The 20,222-nt window shown below is 44.8% G+C and overlaps 1 protein-coding gene across 3 annotated transcripts in view; it reads left to right on the top strand.

The window, feature by feature from the left end:
• The first annotated feature begins 669 nt into the window (after positions 1-669).
• The window catches only part of LOC132394532 (uncharacterized), a 32,077-nt gene continuing 12,524 nt past the window's right edge, over positions 670-20,222 (top strand). Inside the window, exons 1-5 of one of the 3 annotated variants that reach the window (XM_059970814.1) lie at positions 670-1,004; positions 1,778-2,080; positions 5,222-5,527; positions 16,830-16,946; positions 19,342-19,443. In XM_059970814.1, the coding sequence (XP_059826797.1) occupies positions 944-1,004; positions 1,778-2,080; positions 5,222-5,527; positions 16,830-16,946; positions 19,342-19,443 (889 nt within the window). In that variant the 5' untranslated portion in view covers positions 670-943. Of the gene's footprint in view, positions 1,005-1,774; positions 2,081-5,221; positions 5,528-16,829; positions 16,947-19,341; positions 19,444-20,222 lie in introns of all 3 variants that reach the window. The other 2 variants (XM_059970813.1, XM_059970815.1) reach the window with 2 other exon arrangements.

Here is a 20,222-nt window from a genome sequence, read left to right as displayed (position 1 = left end):
TTTCTAAAGAAGAATGTGGAAAAATTGTAGTGTCCGGATGTGCAGAGCTGACAGACACCAATACACACAGATGCTGCCAAAGGTGCATCTACTACATACTGACTTAAGGGGGTGAATACTTACAGTGTACTTGTGTTTTATATTTGTAATTAACTTAGATCACTTTGTAGAGATCTGTTTTCACTTTGACATGAAACTTTTTCCATTAATTAGTGTCAAAAAAGCCAAATTAAATCAACTGTAATTCAATGTTGTAAAAAAATAAAACATGGACTTTTTGGCACTGTATATATACATACATATATGTAGTGTGTGTATGTATATGTGGACAGTGTTTACACACACAAAATAAACTGCAAAAATTCTATTTAAATCAGAATCAGGTTTAATACCACTGACATATGTCATGTTTTTTTTTGATTTGCAGCTGCATTACAGTACAATGCACAAACTCTATAAATTACAATAATAAAAATATTTTAAAAATTCAATTAACTGATTAGTGTTAAAATAGAGCAGAAATAGAGTGGTAGCGTTCATGGTTTGTTCATTCAGAGATCTGATGGCCTCGGGGTGGATCGATATCCTGAACGGTGGGTGTGTGTCTTCAGGTTCCTGTACCTCCTCCCTGGTGGTGGTAATGAGAAGTGGGCGTGTGCTGGATGGTGGGCGTCTTTAGAGATCAGTCTTGACGGATCGCCTCTGGAAGATGTCCTTATAATAGATCTGGCTAAATCTACAACCTTTTGCAAGCATTAGAGCCTTCGTACAGGGGCTGTCCTCAACCAGAACCACCCAATCAACTTCACGTTATCAGGGTAATAGAAATCACCTGAATTTATTGTTTTTTTTAACTTCCCGGTTATTCCAGTTTTACGCAATTCCAGTCCCCGCCTATTTGGCCGTCGAGCGGAGAGTTCTCGAGAAGCTGAGAAGACTGCAGATGAAGTGTCTGTTCGCTTTGGCTTTGTTTTGCTCGCTGCTGAGGGTGATCGGCACAGGAGGTGAGAAATAATGCGCCCGAAATGATGAGCGTGCTCCACGGTCATTCTCGGTTTCGCCGCGGAAGCGCTGAGACCGAAATCGGCTCCTGCCGTAAGTAAACTCGAGGAAATCTGCAGATGCTGGAAATTCAAACACACACAAAATGCTGGTGGAACACAGCAGGCCAGGCAGCATCTATAGGGAGAAGCACTATCGACGTTGGGCCGAGACCCTTCGTCAGGACTCCCTATAGGTTCTGCCTGGCCTGCTGCATTCCAGCAGCATTTTGTGTGTGTTGTTTGTTGCAGATTTCCCCGTGTTTGCTTACGGCAGGAGCTGGTTTCGGCCTCAGTGCTTCCGTTGGAGAATTTTGGGAGTAAGTGAAGAGGTTGCAAAGACTCAGCGGGTCAGACCGCATTGGTGGTGGGGGTGGGTGAGTAGGTAGGGGAATCGATCTGAAAGTATGTGAGAGAGAGACAGACTGTTGAGAGATAGGAAGGCGGTAGGAGGGAACGTTAGGGTTTTCAGTTTGCTGATTTTCAGCAGTTGTGTGTCAAGGTCATTGACCTCCAACTGAACTCTTTCACTGTCCTCTGATGCTGCCTAACCTGTTGAACGATTCCACTATTATCCGTTTTAATTCTAGACCTGTGTCCAGTGCAAATGCCCGTTATTGGGAGGAGTTCTTATCTCTACATCATACTGTATATCACCTTGCCTTGACCCCTGCCCACATTTCACCCCTTTCAAGGATGCCACGTAATTGATTTTTTTTCTTCCTAATGCCCAGCAGAAGTGAAGCAAGTTAATGGCGTCGTTGGTGAAAATGTTTTGTTGGTGTCTGGAAACAGTGCCGATCTCCACGGTCGTGAAGTTGTGTGTGAGTTCACTAGCAACAGTGGAACTGAGTTCACCATTTTGGATGTTGGACCAAACCACCCAGAGGTGAACCCAAACAAATATTTTGAAGATCGTTTACATTTTAATCTGTCCACTGGAGATTTATTATTAAGTAATTTAAGGACAAGTGACCAGGGAATTTATACTATCAACGTTGATGGTCAGGAGCTGAGAAAAATACATTTGCGAATCTCTGGTGAGTACGTTGTGTCACTGAACATTTATGTTAAGATTGGATGCTGTTCAGCTTGGACAAGTTCTCATGAACACACACTAATTGCTGCAGGAACTCTGCACATCAGTCATCATCTGTGGAGAGGAGTGATACTGATGAAGGGTCTCAGCTTGAAATGTCGCCTGTACATTCCTCTCCTTAAATGCAGCCTGACCTGCTGAGTTCCTCCAGCACTAGTGTATTGTGAGTGTTACCCCTGATTTCCATAGGATATAGGAGCAGAAATAGGCCCTTCAGCATGCAGAGTCTGCTCTGCCATTTCACCATAACCGACCCGTTTCCCTCTCGACCCCATTCTCCTGTTTCTCCCATAACCGACATGCTCTGACTAATCGAACTTATCAACTTGCGCCTTAAATGCATCCAGTGACCTGGCCTGCAGAGCCTGCAATGGCAACAAGTTCCACAGATTCACCACCCACTGAGAAAAGAAATTCCCCTCTCTCTCTGTTCTAAATGGATGTCCCTGTATCTTGAGGCTGTGCCTCCAGTCATAGGCTCCCCCACCAATGGAAACATCCTCCTCACACCTGCAATATCTAGGCCTTTCCATATTCACTAGCTTGCAATGAGATTGCCCCACCACCTTCAATTCTTCTCATCCAGCGAGTACAGGCCCAGAGCTTTCAGTTGCTACTCTTTCACTCCCGGAATCATTCTCCTGGACCTACTCTGAACCCTCTCCAATGTCAGCGTATCCTTTCTTGGAGGTCTCACCAATGCCTTATACAGGCCTCAGCATTACATCTCGTGTTTATATTGTAGTCCTCTTGAAATGAATACTAACATTGCATTTGCCTTCCTCACAACTGATTCAACCTGCACTTGAACCTTTAGGGAATCCTGCAGGAGGACTCCCAAATCCATTTGCACCTCAGATTTCTGAATTTTCTTCCCATTTAGTCTACGCCTTTATTTCTTCTACCAAAGTGTGTGCCCATACACTTCCAGACACAGTATTCAATCTGCCACCTCTTTGCCCATTCTTCCATGTCCTCCTGCAGCCTCTCAGCTCCCTCAACACTATGTACCCCTCCATCTACCTTCATATCAGCAGCAAACATGGTCACAAAATGATCAATTTCATCATCCAAATCTTTGACATACAATGTAGAAGAATCGGCCCTAACACAGACCCCTGTGGAACACAACTAGTCACCAGCAGACAATCAAAAAAAAAGGCTCCGTTTATTCCCACACATAGTGGCACATGGCCAAGTGGTTAAAGTGTTGGACTAGCGATGTGAAGGTACTTAACCACACATTGCTCCAGTCCACCCAGCGGAAAATGGGTACCAGCAAAATTGCTGGGGGTTAACCTCGCGATAGACTGGCGTCCTATCCGGAGGAGAGTCTTGTACCCTCAGTCACTTCACGCCACGGAAACCGGAAATAAGCACCGGCCTGATGAGCCTATGTGGCTCGGGACAGACTTTAACTTAATTCCCACACATAGCCTCCTGCCAATTGGACAATGCTAGAATCTTTCCTGTGATGCCCTGGACATTTGTTTAGCAGTTTAATGTGTGACACCTTATCAAAACCTTCCGAAAATCCATGTACGGTCAGATTTCGTGATCCCCCGCGGATATCAAAAAACGCGGATGCTCATGTCCCTTATTTAACCTGAATCAATGTGGTGGTCTTTAGGACCCAGCAGAACCCCGGATTTTATTGAACATGATCAGTGCGGTGGATATTAGGACCTGGTGTAGCTCTGAATCTGCAGTGTTTCTGTTCAGGAAAATAATCACGAATGCGATTGAAAATAAGGTGGAAGCAATGTAGCGATCGGAAAGAGGTGAAACGCCATCGGTCATTGGAAAAGCGTTGGGCTACAGTTGGTCAACGATCAGAACAATTTTAATGGAGCACGTGAAAGGCCCTGCCCCAATGAAAGCTACAATTATTAATAAGCAATGTAGTGGTTAAATTATTGAAATGCGTATGTTTCTTAAGTGTTTTATATGCAGAGAAAGGTAAAATATGTACTATATACTAAGAAAACAGTTTGACTAACTGACACTAAATAATTCCAGATGTACCTGTTCCGACCTCAAATCCGACTTAAAGACGGACTCAGTAATGGAACTCATTCATAACCAGGGGACTGCCTGTACTTTTAAGTCATTTCTAGATTACTTATAATACCTACTGCAATGTAAATGCTATGAAAATAGTTGTTATACTGTATTGTTTAGGGAATAATGACAAGAAAAAATTGTCTGTACATGTTCAAACAAGAAGTGCTGGTTTTTCCAGGTTTTCCCGATCCGCAGTTGGTTGAATCCGCGCACGCAGAATCCGCAGATAAGGGGGGCCAACTGTACACAACATCCACCAATTCTCTTCATCTATCCTGCGTATTATTCAAATAATTCCAACATATTTGTCATGCTAGATTTCTCCTTAAGGAAGCTATGCTGACTTTGCCAATTTTGTCAGGTGCCTCCAAGTTCGCCAAAACTACATCCCCAACAATCGTATCCAACTCTTTCCCAGCCACTCAGGTCAGGCTAACAGGCTTATGATTTCCTTTCTCTGCCTCCCTCCCTTCTTGAAGAATGGAGTGACATTTGCAGTTTTCCAGTCCTCCAAATCCATGCCAGAATCTGTTGTTTCCTGGAAGTTCATTACTAATGCCTCCATAATCTCTTCACCTACCTCTTTTCGAACGTTGGGGTATTATCTGGAAGGTCCAAGTGGGTTTAGACCTTTCTGTTTCTCAAACACCATTTCCCTTGTAATAGTGACTGCATTCACTTTTACGCCTTGATACTCTTGAACGTCCGGCATACTGCGAGTGTCTTCCACAGTGATACAAAATGCTCACACGGTTCATCCACCTTTTCCTTGTCCCGCATTACTATCTCTCCAGCGTCATTCTCCAGTGGTCCAACACTACTCCAGCCAATATATCTCAAAACGTATTGGTATTTTTGGCCAGCTTACCTACATATTTCATTCCCACCCCACCCACAAATGTTTTTTTTAGAATTGGCTTCTGATTAAAAGTGTATATCACCTTGCCTTGACCCCTGCCCACATTTCACCCCTTTCAAGGATGCCACGTAATTGATTTTTTTTCTTCCTAATGCCCAGCTGAAGTGAAGCAAGTTAATGGCGTCGTTGGTGAAAATGTTTTGTTGGTGTCTGGAAACAGTGCCGATCTCCACGGTCGTGAAGTTGTGTGTGAGTTCACTAGCAACAGTGGAACTGAGTTCACCATTTTGGATGTTGGACCAAACCACCCAGAGGTGAACCCAAACAAATATTTTGAAGATCGTTTACATTTTAATCTGTCCACTGGAGATTTATTATTAAGTAATTTAAGGACAAGTGACCAGGGAATTTATACTATCAACGTTGATGGTCAGGAGCTGAGAAAAATACATTTGCGAATCTCTGGTGAGTACGTTGTGTCACTGAACATTTATGTTAAGATTGGATGCTGTTCAGCTTGGACAAGTTCTCATGAACACACACTAATTGCTGCAGGAACTCTGCACATCAGTCATCATCTGTGGAGAGGAGTGATACTGATGAAGGGTCTCAGCTTGAAATGTCGCCTGTACATTCCTCTCCTTAAATGCAGCCTGACCTGCTGAGTTCCTCCAGCACTAGTGTATTGTGAGTGTTACCCCTGATTTCCATAGGATATAGGAGCAGAAATAGGCCCTTCAGCATGCAGAGTCTGCTCTGCCATTTCACCATAACCGACCCGTTTCCCTCTCGACCCCATTCTCCTGTTTCTCCCATAACCGACATGCTCTGACTAATCGAACTTATCAACTTGCGCCTTAAATGCATCCAGTGACCTGGCCTGCAGAGCCTCCAATGGCAACAAGTTCCACAGATTCACCACCCACTGAGAAAAGAAATTCCCCTCTCTCTCTGTTCTAAATGGATGTCCCTGTATCTTGAGGCTGTGCCTCCAGTCATAGGCTCCCCCACCAATGGAAACATCCTCCTCACACCTGCAATATCTAGGCCTTTCCATATTCACTAGCTTGCAATGAGATTGCCCCACCACCTTCAATTCTTCTCATCCAGCGAGTACAGGCCCAGAGCTTTCAGTTGCTACTCTTTCACTCCCGGAATCATTCTCCTGGACCTACTCTGAACCCTCTCCAATGTCAGCGTATCCTTTCTTGGAGGTCTCACCAATGCCTTATACAGGCCTCAGCATTACATCTCGTGTTTATATTGTAGTCCTCTTGAAATGAATACTAACATTGCATTTGCCTTCCTCACAACTGATTCAACCTGCACTTGAACCTTTAGGGAATCCTGCAGGAGGACTCCCAAATCCATTTGCACCTCGGATTTCTGAATTTTTTTCCCATTTAGTCTATGCCTTTTATTCCTTCTACCAAAATGTGTGCCCATACACTTCCAATTCAATCTGCCACCTCTGCCCATTCTCCCAGGTCCTCCTGCAGCTTCTCTGCTCCCTCAACACCATCTATCCCTGCATCTACCTTAATATCAACAGCAAACATGGTCACAAAATGATCAATTTCATCATCCAAATCCTTGACATACAATGTAGAAGAATCAGTCCCAACACAGACCCCTGTGGAACACAACTAGTCACCAGCAGAGAATCCATAAAAAGGCTCCGTTTATTCCCACACATAGCCTCCTGCCAATCAGACAATGCTGGAATCTTTCCTGTGATACCCTGGAATTTATCTTGTTTAGCAGCTTTATGTGTGACACCTTGTCAAAGGCCTTTTGAAGATCTAAGTACAAAACATCCACCAATTCTCTTCAACTATCCTGCTTATTATTCAAAGAATTCCAACAGATTTGTCATGCTAGATTTCTCCTTAAGGAAGCTATGCTGACTTTAGCCTATTTTGTCATGTGCCTCCAAGTTCCCTGAAACTACATCCCCGACAATCGTATCCCAGCCACTCAGGTCAGGCTAACAGGCTTATGATTTCCTTTCCCTGCCTCCCTCCCTTCTTGAGAGGAGTGACATTTGCAGTTTTCCAGTCCTCCAAATCCATGCCAGAATCTGTTGTTTCTTGAAAGTTCATTACTAATGCCTCCATAATATCTTCACCTACCTCTTTTCAAACGCTGGGGTATTGTCTGGCAGGTCCAAGTGGCTTTAGACCTTTCTGTTTCTCAAACACCATTTCCCTTCTAATAGTGTCTGCATTCACTTTTGCCCCTTGATACTCTTTAACGTCCAGCATACTGCGAGTGTCTTCCACAGTGATACAAAATACTCACACGGTTCATCCACCTTTTCCTTGTCCCGCATGACTATCTCTTCAGTGTCATTCTCCAGTGGTCCAGTATGTACTCTTGCCTCTCTTTTTATATCTGAAAATATATTGGTATTTTTGGCTAGCTTACCTATTTCATCTACCTCCCCCAAATGTTTTTTTAGTTGCTTTCTGCTTAAATATCTATCTCCTAATTCTCTAACTTTCTCCCTAATTTTTGCTCTATTAGATGCCATTTCTTTTGCTTTAATGTAGGCTTTGAATTCACTTTTCAGCCACATTTGTATTATCCTGCTTTAAGAACACTCCCTGTTCTTTGGGATGTATCTATCATGTGCCTTCTGAATTGCTCCCGGAAACTCCAGTCTTTGCTGCTCTGCCATCATCTCTGCTAGTGTTCCCTTCCAAAGAATTTTGGCCATCTCCTCTCTCATGCCTCTATAATTCCCTTAACTTCACTATAATACTGATATATATTAGATTTGAGCTTCTCCCTCTTAAATTGCAGGGTGAAATCTATCATATTATTGTCTGTTTCCTAAGGGTTTTACATTAAGCCCCCTAAATCACATCCAGTTGATTGCACAACACCTATTCCAGAATTGTTGATCCCCGAGGGGCTTAATCACAAGCTGCTCCAAAAACCCATCTTGGAGGCATTCCACAAATTCCCTCGCTTGGCATCCAGAGTCAACTTGATTTTCCCAGTCTCTCTGCATATTGAAATCTCTCATGACAAAAGTAACGTTGCCTTTTTGACATGCTTTTTTTAAATTTCCCGCTGTAATTTGTGCACCACATTTTTTACTATAGTTTGGAGGCCCATAAACTCCAATCAAGGTCTTTTTACCCTTGCAGTTTCTTCACACTACCCACAAAGATTCTACATCTTCTGTTAGTATGTCACCTCTTTCTAAAGATGAGATTTAAGTTTTTTAACCAGCAGAGCCACTCTGCCTACCTGCCTGTACTTTCAAGAGAGTGTGTATCTTTAGGTATTAAGCTGATAACATCGGCAGACTTTCTTGTGTTTATGTGCACCTCTTTGCCAGTCAATACAGTGAATCTCGCTCCTTTGCAGATCATTTTCTTTAATGTAGTGTAGCTATTCAACTGTCTTTTGAATTCTATAAATAAATGCCTTTGCTACTATCCCAGACAATTCCTTTCCGAGACTAGTCAAATCAAGTCAAGTTTATTGTCATTTAACTATAACTTGTATGACCATACAATGTATATAGAAACAAGACATTTCTTCGAACCAGGGTGTAAAGCGCAGTAACGCACATAGCACACGATGACTTATGAAGGAAAGGATAAAATCTACAGATGAATCACAAATAACGAACAATCTAAAGTAGATGAATCACAAATAACGAACAATCTAAAGTAAATGAATATTAAATGTTGTAAGGTACGGAACAGATTAACCAGTGACACTTCGAATACGATGCAGCAGGGAGTTCAGAAGCCTGATGGCTTGGGGGAAGAAACTGTTTCTCATTCTGACTGTTGTTTATATGCATTGTAGCCTCCTGCCTGCTAGTAGAAAGTCAAAGAGGATGCTGGATGCATGGGATCCTTAATAATACTAAGAGCCCTCTGTACTCTGTGCTCCTGATGAATGGTAGGGAGACTCCTATAATCGTCCTAGCTATTCTCACAGTCCTTTGTGGGGATTTCTGGTGCAGTGCTCAACTGCTGCCATTCCAGATGGAGATACAACTTGTCAGGACGCTCTCAGTGGTGCTCCTGTGGAACACAGTCAATACGGTGGTGGGCGTGGAGGATGGGTAGCCTTGCTTGCCTCCATTTTCTTAGGAAGTGGAGATGCTGCTGTGTCTTGTTCAGGGAGATGATGTGAAGTCATCTGTGATGTGAACTCCCGGGAACTTGGTGCACTGAACTCTCTCTACAGAGGAGCCAGGTATTCGTGGAGGGGGACGGTTCGTCTGCACCTTCCTGAGGTCCACAATGCTTTCCTTTGTCTTCTCTGCGTTCAGCGTTAGGTTGTTCTCGCACCAATCCTCCAGCCCCTCCACGTCCTCTCTGTATTCTGTCTCACATTGTTCTTAGTAAGGCTGACCGCTGTTGTGTCATCCTCAAACTGGATGACAATGTTTGAGCTGGATCATGCGACTGACACAGTCGTGTCAGCAACGTGAGCAGACATGGGCTGAGCACACAGATTTGGGGAGCGCCAGTGCTCAGCGAAGTTGGACGAGTTTAAAGTAAAATTGGATAGGTATATGGACTGGAAAGGAATGGAGGGTTATGGGCTGAGTGCAGGTCGGTGGGACTAGGCGAGAGTAAGAGTTCGGCACAGACTAGAAGAGCCGAGATGGCCTGTTTCCCTGCTGTAATTGTTATATGAGACATTGCTGCCCACGTGGACTGATTGTGGGCCTTACTGTTAAGATGCCCAGTATCCAATTGCAGAAGGAGGTGTTGAGAACAAATGAGGACGGTTTCCCCACCAGTTTCTGGGGTAGGGTCTGATGGTGTTGAACTCAACTCTGAACTGAACTCTATAACCGGCAGTCTTGCATATGAGACCCCATTTTCCAGGTGGGACGGGACAGTGGAAAGCAGGACTATTGCATTGTCAGTCAATCGCTTTGAGCAATAAGCGAACTGGAAAGGATCCAATGTAGCCAGGAGAAAAGCTTTAATGTGCTCCATGAGCAGTCGCTCAAGGCATTTCATAAACATTGATGTTAATGCCAGCCGATGATGGTCATTTTGGTAGGATACTGGCGTAGGCACGGACCTCTGCAGTAAGCCGTGGCTTCTGATTTTCCCTCACCCGGATGTGGTTCATGATGGCAACATCCTCAGTGCACTTCTCTATATCGCTGGTCACAGAATTGACACACAGGTTGCTGGAAAGTTTGGGAACCCTGTAGAATTTTCCCTCTTTCTTCATAAATATGACCTAAAGTGTAATCAGTTTTGCATGTTGTCCTAAAGCTAGATAAAGAGAACCCAATTAAATAACACAAAAACATTATAATTGTTCATTCATTTACTTATTGAGAAAATGATCCATTATTACATGTGTTTATTGGAACAAGTATGTGAACCTTTGCTTTCAGTAACTGATGTGAACCCTTGCACAGACATTTCCAGTGACTGTTGATCAGTCCCACATATCAGCTTGTAGGGCTTCAGGGCATCCCTCCTTACAAAACTGCTTCAACTCTGGAAAGCTGGCAGGCTTCCTCGCATGAACTGCTTGCTTCAGGTCCTTGCACAAATTCTAGAAACATAGCAACAGAAAACCAACAGCACAATACAGGCCCTGCGGCCCACAAAGTTGTGCCGAACATATCCCTGCCTTAGAAATTAATAGGCTTACCCATAGCCCTCTATTTTGTACAGGACGAAGGTCAGGATTTTGACAGCCATTCCACTACACAAATTTCCTTTTTAAACTATTCTGTTGTTGATTTTCTCTTGTCTTTTGGATCATTGCCTTGTTGCATTATCCAACTTTTCCTGAGCTTCAGGTAATGGACTGCTAGCCTGACATTATCCTGTAACATGTCTTGATACCATTTTGAATTTGTTGTTCCCTGAACGATTGCAATCAGTCCAGGCCTTCAGGCAGCAAAGCAGCCCCAAACCATGATGCTTCTTCCACCATACAAACATGGCAATGTGCATTTCTGCCAAAAAGTTCAACTTTTGCCTCATCTGTCCATAGAACGTTATCCCAGAATTATTATAGAACATCCAGGTGGTCTTTTGCAAACTTGAGAAGTGCAGCAAATTTTTTTGGAGAGCAGTGGTTTCCTCCGTGGTGTCCTTCCATGAGCACCATTCCTGTTCAGTGTTTTTCTTGTAGTAGACACATAAACGGAGACTTTAGCAAGTTTTAGATATTTCTCCAGGTCTTTTCCTGTTGCCCTTGGGTTCTTTTTCACATTCTTCAGCATTGCACATTGTGCTCTTGGTGTGATCTTTGCAGGATCTCCACTCCTAGGGAGGGTAGCTACAGTACTGAATTTCCTCCATTTGTAGACAATCTCTCTTACTGTGGACTGATGAACACTGGCGTCTTCAGAAATGCTTTTGTCGCCTTTTCCAGCTTCATGCATCTCTACAATTCTTCTTCCAAGGTCCTCTGAAAGTTGTTTTGATGGAGGCATGGTGCACATAAACAGATCTTTCCTGAGACGAGCTGGCTTTCTAAAACCTGGATTTGTGTGTCTTTATCATAGGGCAGGACACCTCTGCAACCCACACCTCCGATCTCATCTCATTGATTGGAACACTTGACTCTAAATAGCTTTTGTAGAAACATAGAAAATAGGTGCAGGAGTAGGCCATTCGGCCCTTCGAGTCTGCACCGCCATTCAGTATGATCATGGCTGATCATCCAACTCAGAACCCTGTACCTGCTTTCTCTCCATACCCCTGATCCCTTTAGCCACAAGGGCCATATCTAACTTCCTCTTAAATATAGCCAATGAACCGGCCTCAACTGTTCCCTGTGGCAGAGAATTCCACAGATTCACCACTCTCTGTGTGAAGAAGTTTTTCCTCATCTCGGTCCTAAAAGGCTTCCCCTTTATCCTTAAACTGTGACCTCTCGTTCTGGACTTCCCCAACATCGGAAACAATCTTCCTGCACCTAGCCTGTCCAATCCCTTTAGAATTTTATACGTTTCAGTAAGATCCCCCCCTCAGTCTTCTAAATTCCAGTGAGTATAAGCCTAGTCGATCCAGTCCTTCTTCATATGAAAGTCTTGCCATCCCAGGAATCAATCTGGTGAACCTTCTTTGTACTCCCTCTATGGCAAGAATGTCTTTCCTCAGATTAGGGGACCAAAACTGCACACAATACTCTAGGTGCAGTCTCACCAAGGTCTTGTGCAACTGCAGTATAACCTCCCTGCTCCTGTACTCAAATCCTTTTGCTATGAATGCCAACATACCATTTGCCTTTTTCACCGCCTGCTGTACCTACATGCCCACCTTCAATGGCTTGTGTACAATGACTCCCAGGTCTCGTTGCACCTCCCCTTTTCCTAATCGGCCACCGTTCAGATAATAATCTGTTTTCCTGTTCTTGCAACCAAAGTGGATAACCTCACATTTTTCCACATTAGCCCAGAGGTTCACATACTTTTTCCAATGAACACATGTAATATTGGACTTTTATTCTCGATAAATACAAGTTTTTGTGTTATGTATTTAATCGGGTTCTCTTTATCTAGCTTTAGGACTTGCATAAAGATCTGAGCACATTTCAAGTCATGTTTATGCAGAAATAGAGAAAATTTTACACGGTTCACAAACTTTCTATCAACACTGAGGTTAACATGGTTGCCATAGGTAACAGTCTCCCTGAACATTCTCCAGTTTGTATTATCAAGGCAGTCCTGCAGTGTAGAGATTGCACCCTCAGGCCACATTTTCACCAGTTTTGAAACTGGTTTGACCGGTTTGATCACTTGTTTGTATACTGGAATTAACATTACAGATTGGTGATCTGAGCGTTCAATGTGGGGTTGAGAGACTGCTTTATAGGCAGTTTAGAATGTTAATGTTATCAGGTAGCAGATTCGACACCCTGGTGGAATTCAGGTCTTTAGGTTTGCATGGTTAAAATCACCTGTAATAATGAAGATACCGTCAGGGTGTTTGGTTTGAAGGAAACTGATTGCACTGTAGACCTCATGCAGTACCTTGCTGGTGGGGGGGGGGGGGGGGGGGGCTGCAGACCTGAAAAAGCATGTGCAAGCAGGGAGGCCTACAAACGTGACTCAGTTACACCAGTTCTGTCGGGAGGAATGGAACAGCATTCCAGCAATTTACTGTGAGAAGCTTGTGGAAGGCTACCCAATACGTTTGACCCAAGTTAAACAACTTAAAGGCAATGCTACCAAAGTGTATGTAATCTTCTGACCCACTGGGAAAGTGATGAAAGAAATAAAAGCTGAAATAAATCATTCTCTCTACTATGATTCTGACATTTCACACTCTCTTAAAGTAGTGATCCTAACTGAGCTAAGGAATGTTTTCTCGGATTAAATGTCAGGAATTGTGAAAAACTGAGTTTAAATGTATTTGGCTAAGGTGTATGTAAGCTGACTTCAACTGTACATAGACACGACCTCTAGCTGTTCACCTCCTGCTTAAGAATGCTGAGGACTCGATCCAAGATGTTCTGCTCCAGGCCACTGGAAGGCAACATGCCACCCAGGAATCTTGTTCTCAATCGCAGAACCTCCTGTCTGTTCCCCTAAATGAATTGCCTATCATCACAGCGTGTCTCTTCTCCCTCCTTCCCTTCTGAGGCAAACTCACTGCCAGAGACACGATTGCTGTGATGTTGCTCCGCTCGATCTCCAAAGTGATACACTTGTTGTTGAGGGGGATGGCCACAGGGGTACTCTCCCTTTCTGTCTGTCACTTAGTTTCCTGTGTCCCACAACTAGGGTGTAACTACCTTGCATCTATCAGGCCTTTCAATCTCCCAAATAATCTGGAGTTCATCCAGTTCCAGCTCCATCTCCTTAACGTGGATTGCAGTTGTAGTAGTCAGGGACACAGGAGGTCTCCCTGTCTCCCCACATCACGCAAAAGGAGCATTTCACTATCCTGCCTGGCATCTCTGCTGTCCTAGCAGAGCAGATATAAAGAAGGGAAGGGAAAAAAACAAACTTTACTCAGAGCTTCTCATTTTGCCTTTTCTAACTGAAGCCTCTCTTCGTTGAAGCCTTGAGTTAAAGCCTCATCCCTCTAACTCTGTCCACTCAGACAAGAGCCACTGCGCTGACCCGTCTTCTATTAATGTCCTCTTGCGAATCAATCCCAAATGCCGAAATTCTTTTTCTTAACAAAAACAGAGGAGTGCTCCAAAGAATGAATAATGGTTAACTGTTAGAACCCCAAAGACACCTCCCACCGAGCACTCAAGCTTGCAGAAAAGCATCAGTAAAGACACAGACTTGCAGTATCCCAAAGACTACTCGTTCACCCAGTAATTCGACATATCACAGGCTCTCTCTCCCTAATAAGGGAAAAAGAGGTGTCCCCATTTTATAGTGAGGGGGGAGACATAACTAAACAACTTGTTGATTTATGGTGTTAAAAGTCCGTTGTATCGCTCTTTCAGAGCTCTGTGCCTCTGGATTCACAGTCTCCAGCAAGTCCGCCGCTTCCAGTATTCCTTGCTGTCCCGCAACGCATCAGCCAGTGGCACCAGCCACGAGGCAGCCCATCTGCAGAGCCACGAGGCGCGCGAGCCTTTCAGGCTGCGTCCTTGGGATATTGACCAGCGGCCAGTCGTGAGGCTCTGAGAGCGGGTCCCATTCCCGCTAACAACCAAAGTCAGAATGTAACTCCGGGTCAGGGTCTTCAAAAGAACCTCGAAAAGGGGGGAGAAAGAGAAATATCAAAGATAGAAATAAAGCTGTTTCCAAAGATGCAAGCAAAGGAGTCGCCATTTAGCGCCTACATCAGTAAGCTCCGCCCTCTACTCCCTGGTTATGCGACCTCTGATGACTGGCAGACAATCTCTGAAGAGTATTGATATTGGCTGGCGTCACACGTCTTGTAAAGACACTCCCCACAACGAGGCAATGACAAACCACTTCTGTAGAAAAATCTGCCAAGAACGATCATGGTCTTGGACCGTGATTGCCTCCTTGTCTGACACAGCACAGAATGATGATGACAAGGAGCAGAGAATTGTAAACTCGTGGCAGGGAATAGCGAAATGGTGGCTCTGAATGAGTTCGCTAAATTTCACTTTAAGCTACAGTTTGTGACTTGGACCAGTTGAGCCTGTTACAGACTTTTACTGCCTGGTGCCCTTTATCTCGTCTCCACATGTCCGCCCCCTATCTCTCTGTAGCACAGATCTCAAAAGCCGAATTGCACGAAGCTCAGCTCGAACAGAGGTTCTGATGCTGCAAAGGGCGTACTTCACTCTGTGTATACACAGCGCACACAGAGTGTGGATCTTGGGGGGGGTGGGGGTGGTGAGGCGGGGAGATAAATGAGAAATAGTATAAGGATAATGAGAAGTTTTGTGGAGCATCCAAAAGTGTATGTCGGTTTGTGATAAAAAGAAAGTTAGTTCTGAAGTAACCCCAGCCAACATAATTGTGTGAATACTTTCTCTCGACAGTCTGAACTGCCCACGGGCAAAGAGATTGGGAGGAATTGGGTGACCAAGACAAGGGATTCTCTCTGAATGAGGGGTTGGTTCCTGGCCGCAGACAGGAATGGAAAATGCAACAAAGAATTATGTGTTTAGGGCAGGAGGTTTAGCAACTTCGCTCTGTTATCACATGGCCTCTCCAAAACGGGTGGTTGTGGGCATCAGAAGGAACCAGCAAAAGAGATTCTCCAGATGCTGGAAATCCAGAGCAACAAACACAAAATGCTGGAGGAGCTCAGAAGGTCAGGCGGTATCTATGGAGAGGAATAAACTGTCAATGTTCCAGGCTGAGATCCTTCATCAGGACTGGAGAGGAAGGGGGAAGAGGTGGGGGAGCTGGAGGAGTACAAGCTGGCAGGTGATAGGTGAAACCAGGTGAGGGGGAAGGTGGGCAGGTGATGGGTGAAGGGAGATGAATAATGAGCCAGAACTGGATAGGTGGAAGAGATAAAGGCTTGAAAAAGAAGGAATCTGATAGGAGAGGAGAGTGGATCATGGGAGAAAGGGAAGGATTGAAGGACCCAGAGGGTTTTGGGCAGATAAGCAGAGAAGGGGTAAGAGGGGAGCCAGAATCAGAAAAGGGGGGGGGGAACTAACTATGGACTTTTTGGTTAACTGGTGCCCTGTATGATCTGGGCATCCCAACACCAACAGCACCAGCCAATGCAACTGATCTTCCAGCCTAAAATGGATCATTTAGGGGGTCTGTTCAAACAATTTGGTGTCTTCTTAACCCACATCAAGGGGATACTGAGTCAATTAGTGGAACCGCCGGGGTTGGTGGTAGAGACTGGGACTTTGAAGGAGATCTGAGACAGACACTTGGGTGATAGAAAAATGGAGGGTGATGTACAAGGGAAGGGTCAGATTGATCGTAGAATAGGTTAAAAGGTCAGCCCAACACTGTGGCCTCCAAGAGGACCACAACCTTGCTGTGGTTTGGAGGCTTGCGTGCTCAGTGACCCAGAGAGCTACGTCGGCTGGAGTCAGGCTTTGTGCTTTGGCTCTTGGTAGGGTCACCCATGCCAAACAGGTCAAAGGGTAGAGGACGGACTAAGAGTGGTCCATTGTCCTTCAGGCTCAACAGCTCAGCTCAGGGTGAACAACCCTGACTGGTGAAACAAAACTGTTACTGAAGGTGTCCTCTAACCACAAGTGGGTGAGGCTGGGCAGGGGTGGCACATTCCCTTCTCTGCAGCAGATAAGTGGTCACTGCAACATCTGGCAGCTTTTATGTTAACATCTCTGCCTCACTGTTCCATGTTTGGTTAACCAGACTTGTGTTTAATTGCAGGCCATTCCACGGATGACACTGTGATGACTGTTCTGTCGATCTCAGCCCTGGTGTTTTCTTCACTTTATCTTATTGCATTTTTTTCTCTGAACATCTGGAAGATAAAATCAAATAGAGGTATTCCATTGCCCGGTTTACACTTTAATGTAAATGTGCAGGCATTGCTTGTAAATCTTGACGAATGTTAATAACAACTGGCAGAGGGGCAAATGCTTGCAGGCTTTTTCCACTCAGTTTGGGCAAGACTCGGAGGTCACAGATTTAGAGTGAAAGATAAAATATTCAAGGGGCATCTGAAGGGGAGCTTCTTTACTCAGAGGGTGGTACGAGGGTGAACAAGCGGCCAGTGCAAGTGGTAGAAGCGAGTCCGATTGCAACCCTTAAGAGAATGTTAATGGGGCGGTACGATCGTGTAGTGGTTAGCACGACGCTTTACAGTACAAGCGACCTGGGTTCATTTCCCGCTGTTGCCTGTATGAAGTTTGTGTGTTCTCCCCGTGACCACGTGGGTTTCCTCTGGGTGCTCCGGTTTCCTCCCAGATTCCACGGACGTACTGGTTAGTAGGTTAATTGGTCATTGTACGAGGGGTGATTGATAAGTCTGTGGCCTAAGGTAGAAGGAGATGAGTTGTACAGCTCTCGTTACATGCACATGCAGATCAACTCTTTGAGTGATTATGCAGAAAGTTTGAAGTTAATAACTCAGGGTGATTGATAAGTTCGTGGCCTGAAGTAGAAGGAGATGAATTGCCACATTCCTGCCATCAGTCCAGTATGGTTCAACATGAATGGACAAAAGAGCATCACAACACAGAAACAGGCCCAACGGTTCCAAAACATGACTTAACAACTACTCCATATCACAGTAACTGTGAAATCTGATGTGCAATGTCTTTCAGACACCAAACACCACCTGGATGATACTTTTCACCCTCTTACCCCTTGTCCTAAACTTAAGCTCTCTAAAGTCTCCCACTATTTACGTTCCTCCTGATTTGCACATCTTGAATTGGGCTCCCCCCTCACCCTCCTCCTCTCCAAGGAGAATGAAACACTGTTAATGTGGAACGCTGCAGGTCAGTGTCACTGGTTTATTGGCGGACGGTGGCGGAGCTGCGTGGCCTCAGTCGTAGCGAGGACTAGGCCTCAGTTGCGCTGTTGACAGCCACACGGGTGAAAGGCGTCAGTCGGTGCGCTCCACTAGGGGGCAGTGTGGCACGGTGTCCAAGCAGGGGTCAGTACCACCCACACCTCCCCCCCCCCCCCCCCCAAGTGTTCCGTCAGAGGTAGACAAGGTGTATTGTGTTTAACTTCAGATTTCTGCAGCATTTACGGACTCAGTGTCTTGGAATATACATATTTTTTGTGTGACTGTATTTTACTTGTATCTTACATTTGCTTGCTACCTTCTTTGTGCTGTGTGTGACTGTTGGTATTGCATTTTGCACCTTCGCCACGATGTAACGCTATTTCGTTTGGCGGTATTCATGAATGACAACTAAACTTGTACCCAGACCAGCGTAATAACTTGATCCCTTTAGGGTGTAATGACTGGAGCTGCACTTGTTACTGTAGCTGAGGCCTAATCAGTGATTATAACAATGTACTACTTGCTCGCTGGCCTTGTATTCCATGCCCAGGCTACATAGAACAGAGGACAGTACAGCACAACACGGCATCGGCCCTGCAGCCTGCAATGTTGTGCAACCTACCCCAAGATCAATCTAACCCTGTTACTCCTGCACATCCCAAAGCTCTCCGTTTTTCTATCATGCACACGCCCATCTAAGAGTCTCTGAAGTGTCCCTGACATATCAGCCCCAAGCACCACCCCTGGTGCAGGGTCTAGGCACCCTCCAGAGGCCCTCCGTTGGTTGGGGTTGACCAGGGAAGTTGCGTCCCAGCTTTCTACGGGATACGCTAGCCAGGGCAGCATGACACGGAGAGCGAGCTGTGGCCCATGTGACAGGCTCCCCAACTCCACGCTGCTGATGAATCCAAAGGAACGGCAGAGACCATTGCAGTTTGGCACCAGCAGAAGTGGCCAGTCAGTGTTGAACTCAACGTCAGTCTCCCCTATGAGTGAGAATAACTGCAAGGCAGCAGAGGCTGGAGATTTGAGTTCTTCTCCCAGATGAGCTGTCAACCACAGCTACTGAGCTCCATTTGCTCAAAGGCAACCACCATTCTCTGTGTAAGCACAACCAGTATCTCGCCTTACAAGGCTAATATAGAAAAATTTCCCCATAGCAAGTGTCTAAAATTAAAGGACATAAATTTCGAGTCAAGGGTAAGAGGTTTAAAAGTGATTTGAGCAAGAATATTTTTCAAAGCAAGAAGTCCTTCTGTCTTATTGACTATCTTATCTACCTGAGTGACCAATTTCAAAGATCCTGGCCTTCTGCACTGAGCTTTATTCTCTCTGTTCCTTATTAGGTTCATTATGCACTTTATCAATTCAGGCATATGTTGACCCATCTGCAGCTTGATACCTGTGTCCTTTTCTCCGTAGAATCACCAAAGTGCAAATGGTGGATGCATGTCCTGTATGCATGTAACATCCTGCAATTTGTTTTCATCCTCGCTGCCTGCAGTTACACGACTCATTTTAAAGGTTTGTGCACAAATTTTATTCATTTCCATAAAAATTGACCCACTTCCAAACCTCTGGGGAGGTTTGGAACGGACAAGTGCCTTGTTCAGTGTATTTCTGTATGGCAGCTTCATCGGGACCACCAGCTCCTGCAGCTCTCGATCCCGTAGCCGAGGGAAGAGAAACGTGCTGGGGTTTCCACTTCAGTAATGGTGAGCAGTGCCACACCCCAGCTTGCCCATCAAGATCACATGTTGCTTGTAAATATGGGAATTTTTAGTTTTATTAAGCTGTACCACATGCATTGTAGATATCTGTTTTGCATGGACTGGAATAGCTTCGCAATCTCGTTGTCTGGCAATGGCAATCAAGTTCTATTCTGATTAATGAGATGCTGCCACGCCCAGTGTGGCTGAGTTTAGTATCAATAGATAGACTGATGTGCACATTGGGGATCTGAACTCCCAAAAGGCATTTGATAAAATCCTTATGTTGAAACTCGTTGAGTTGACAGTTTATTGCTATTGACGTGAGCAGACAATTGACTCGGGATAGGAGTGTAGAGTTATTTGCAGGCGGAGGGGGTTAGCAGGTTTGCAGACGATACAGAGTTTGGTGATTTTGTGGATAGCTTTGAAAAATGGCAAAGGACATCGATTGTTTGTGGGGGTTAGCAGGTTTGCAAATGATACAAAAATTGACAATGTTGTGGTTAGTGTAGAAGACTGGGAAAGGACATAGATCATTTGCAGAAATGACAGGTGGCATTTAATCTGGCCAAGTGTGAATCTGTGCACTTT

The sequence above is a fragment of the Hypanus sabinus genome, chromosome 5 (genome assembly GCF_030144855.1).
Source record: "Hypanus sabinus isolate sHypSab1 chromosome 5, sHypSab1.hap1, whole genome shotgun sequence".
Taxonomy (NCBI): domain Eukaryota; kingdom Metazoa; phylum Chordata; class Chondrichthyes; order Myliobatiformes; family Dasyatidae; genus Hypanus; species Hypanus sabinus.
This window is presented reverse-complemented; position numbering and strand designations above follow the sequence as displayed.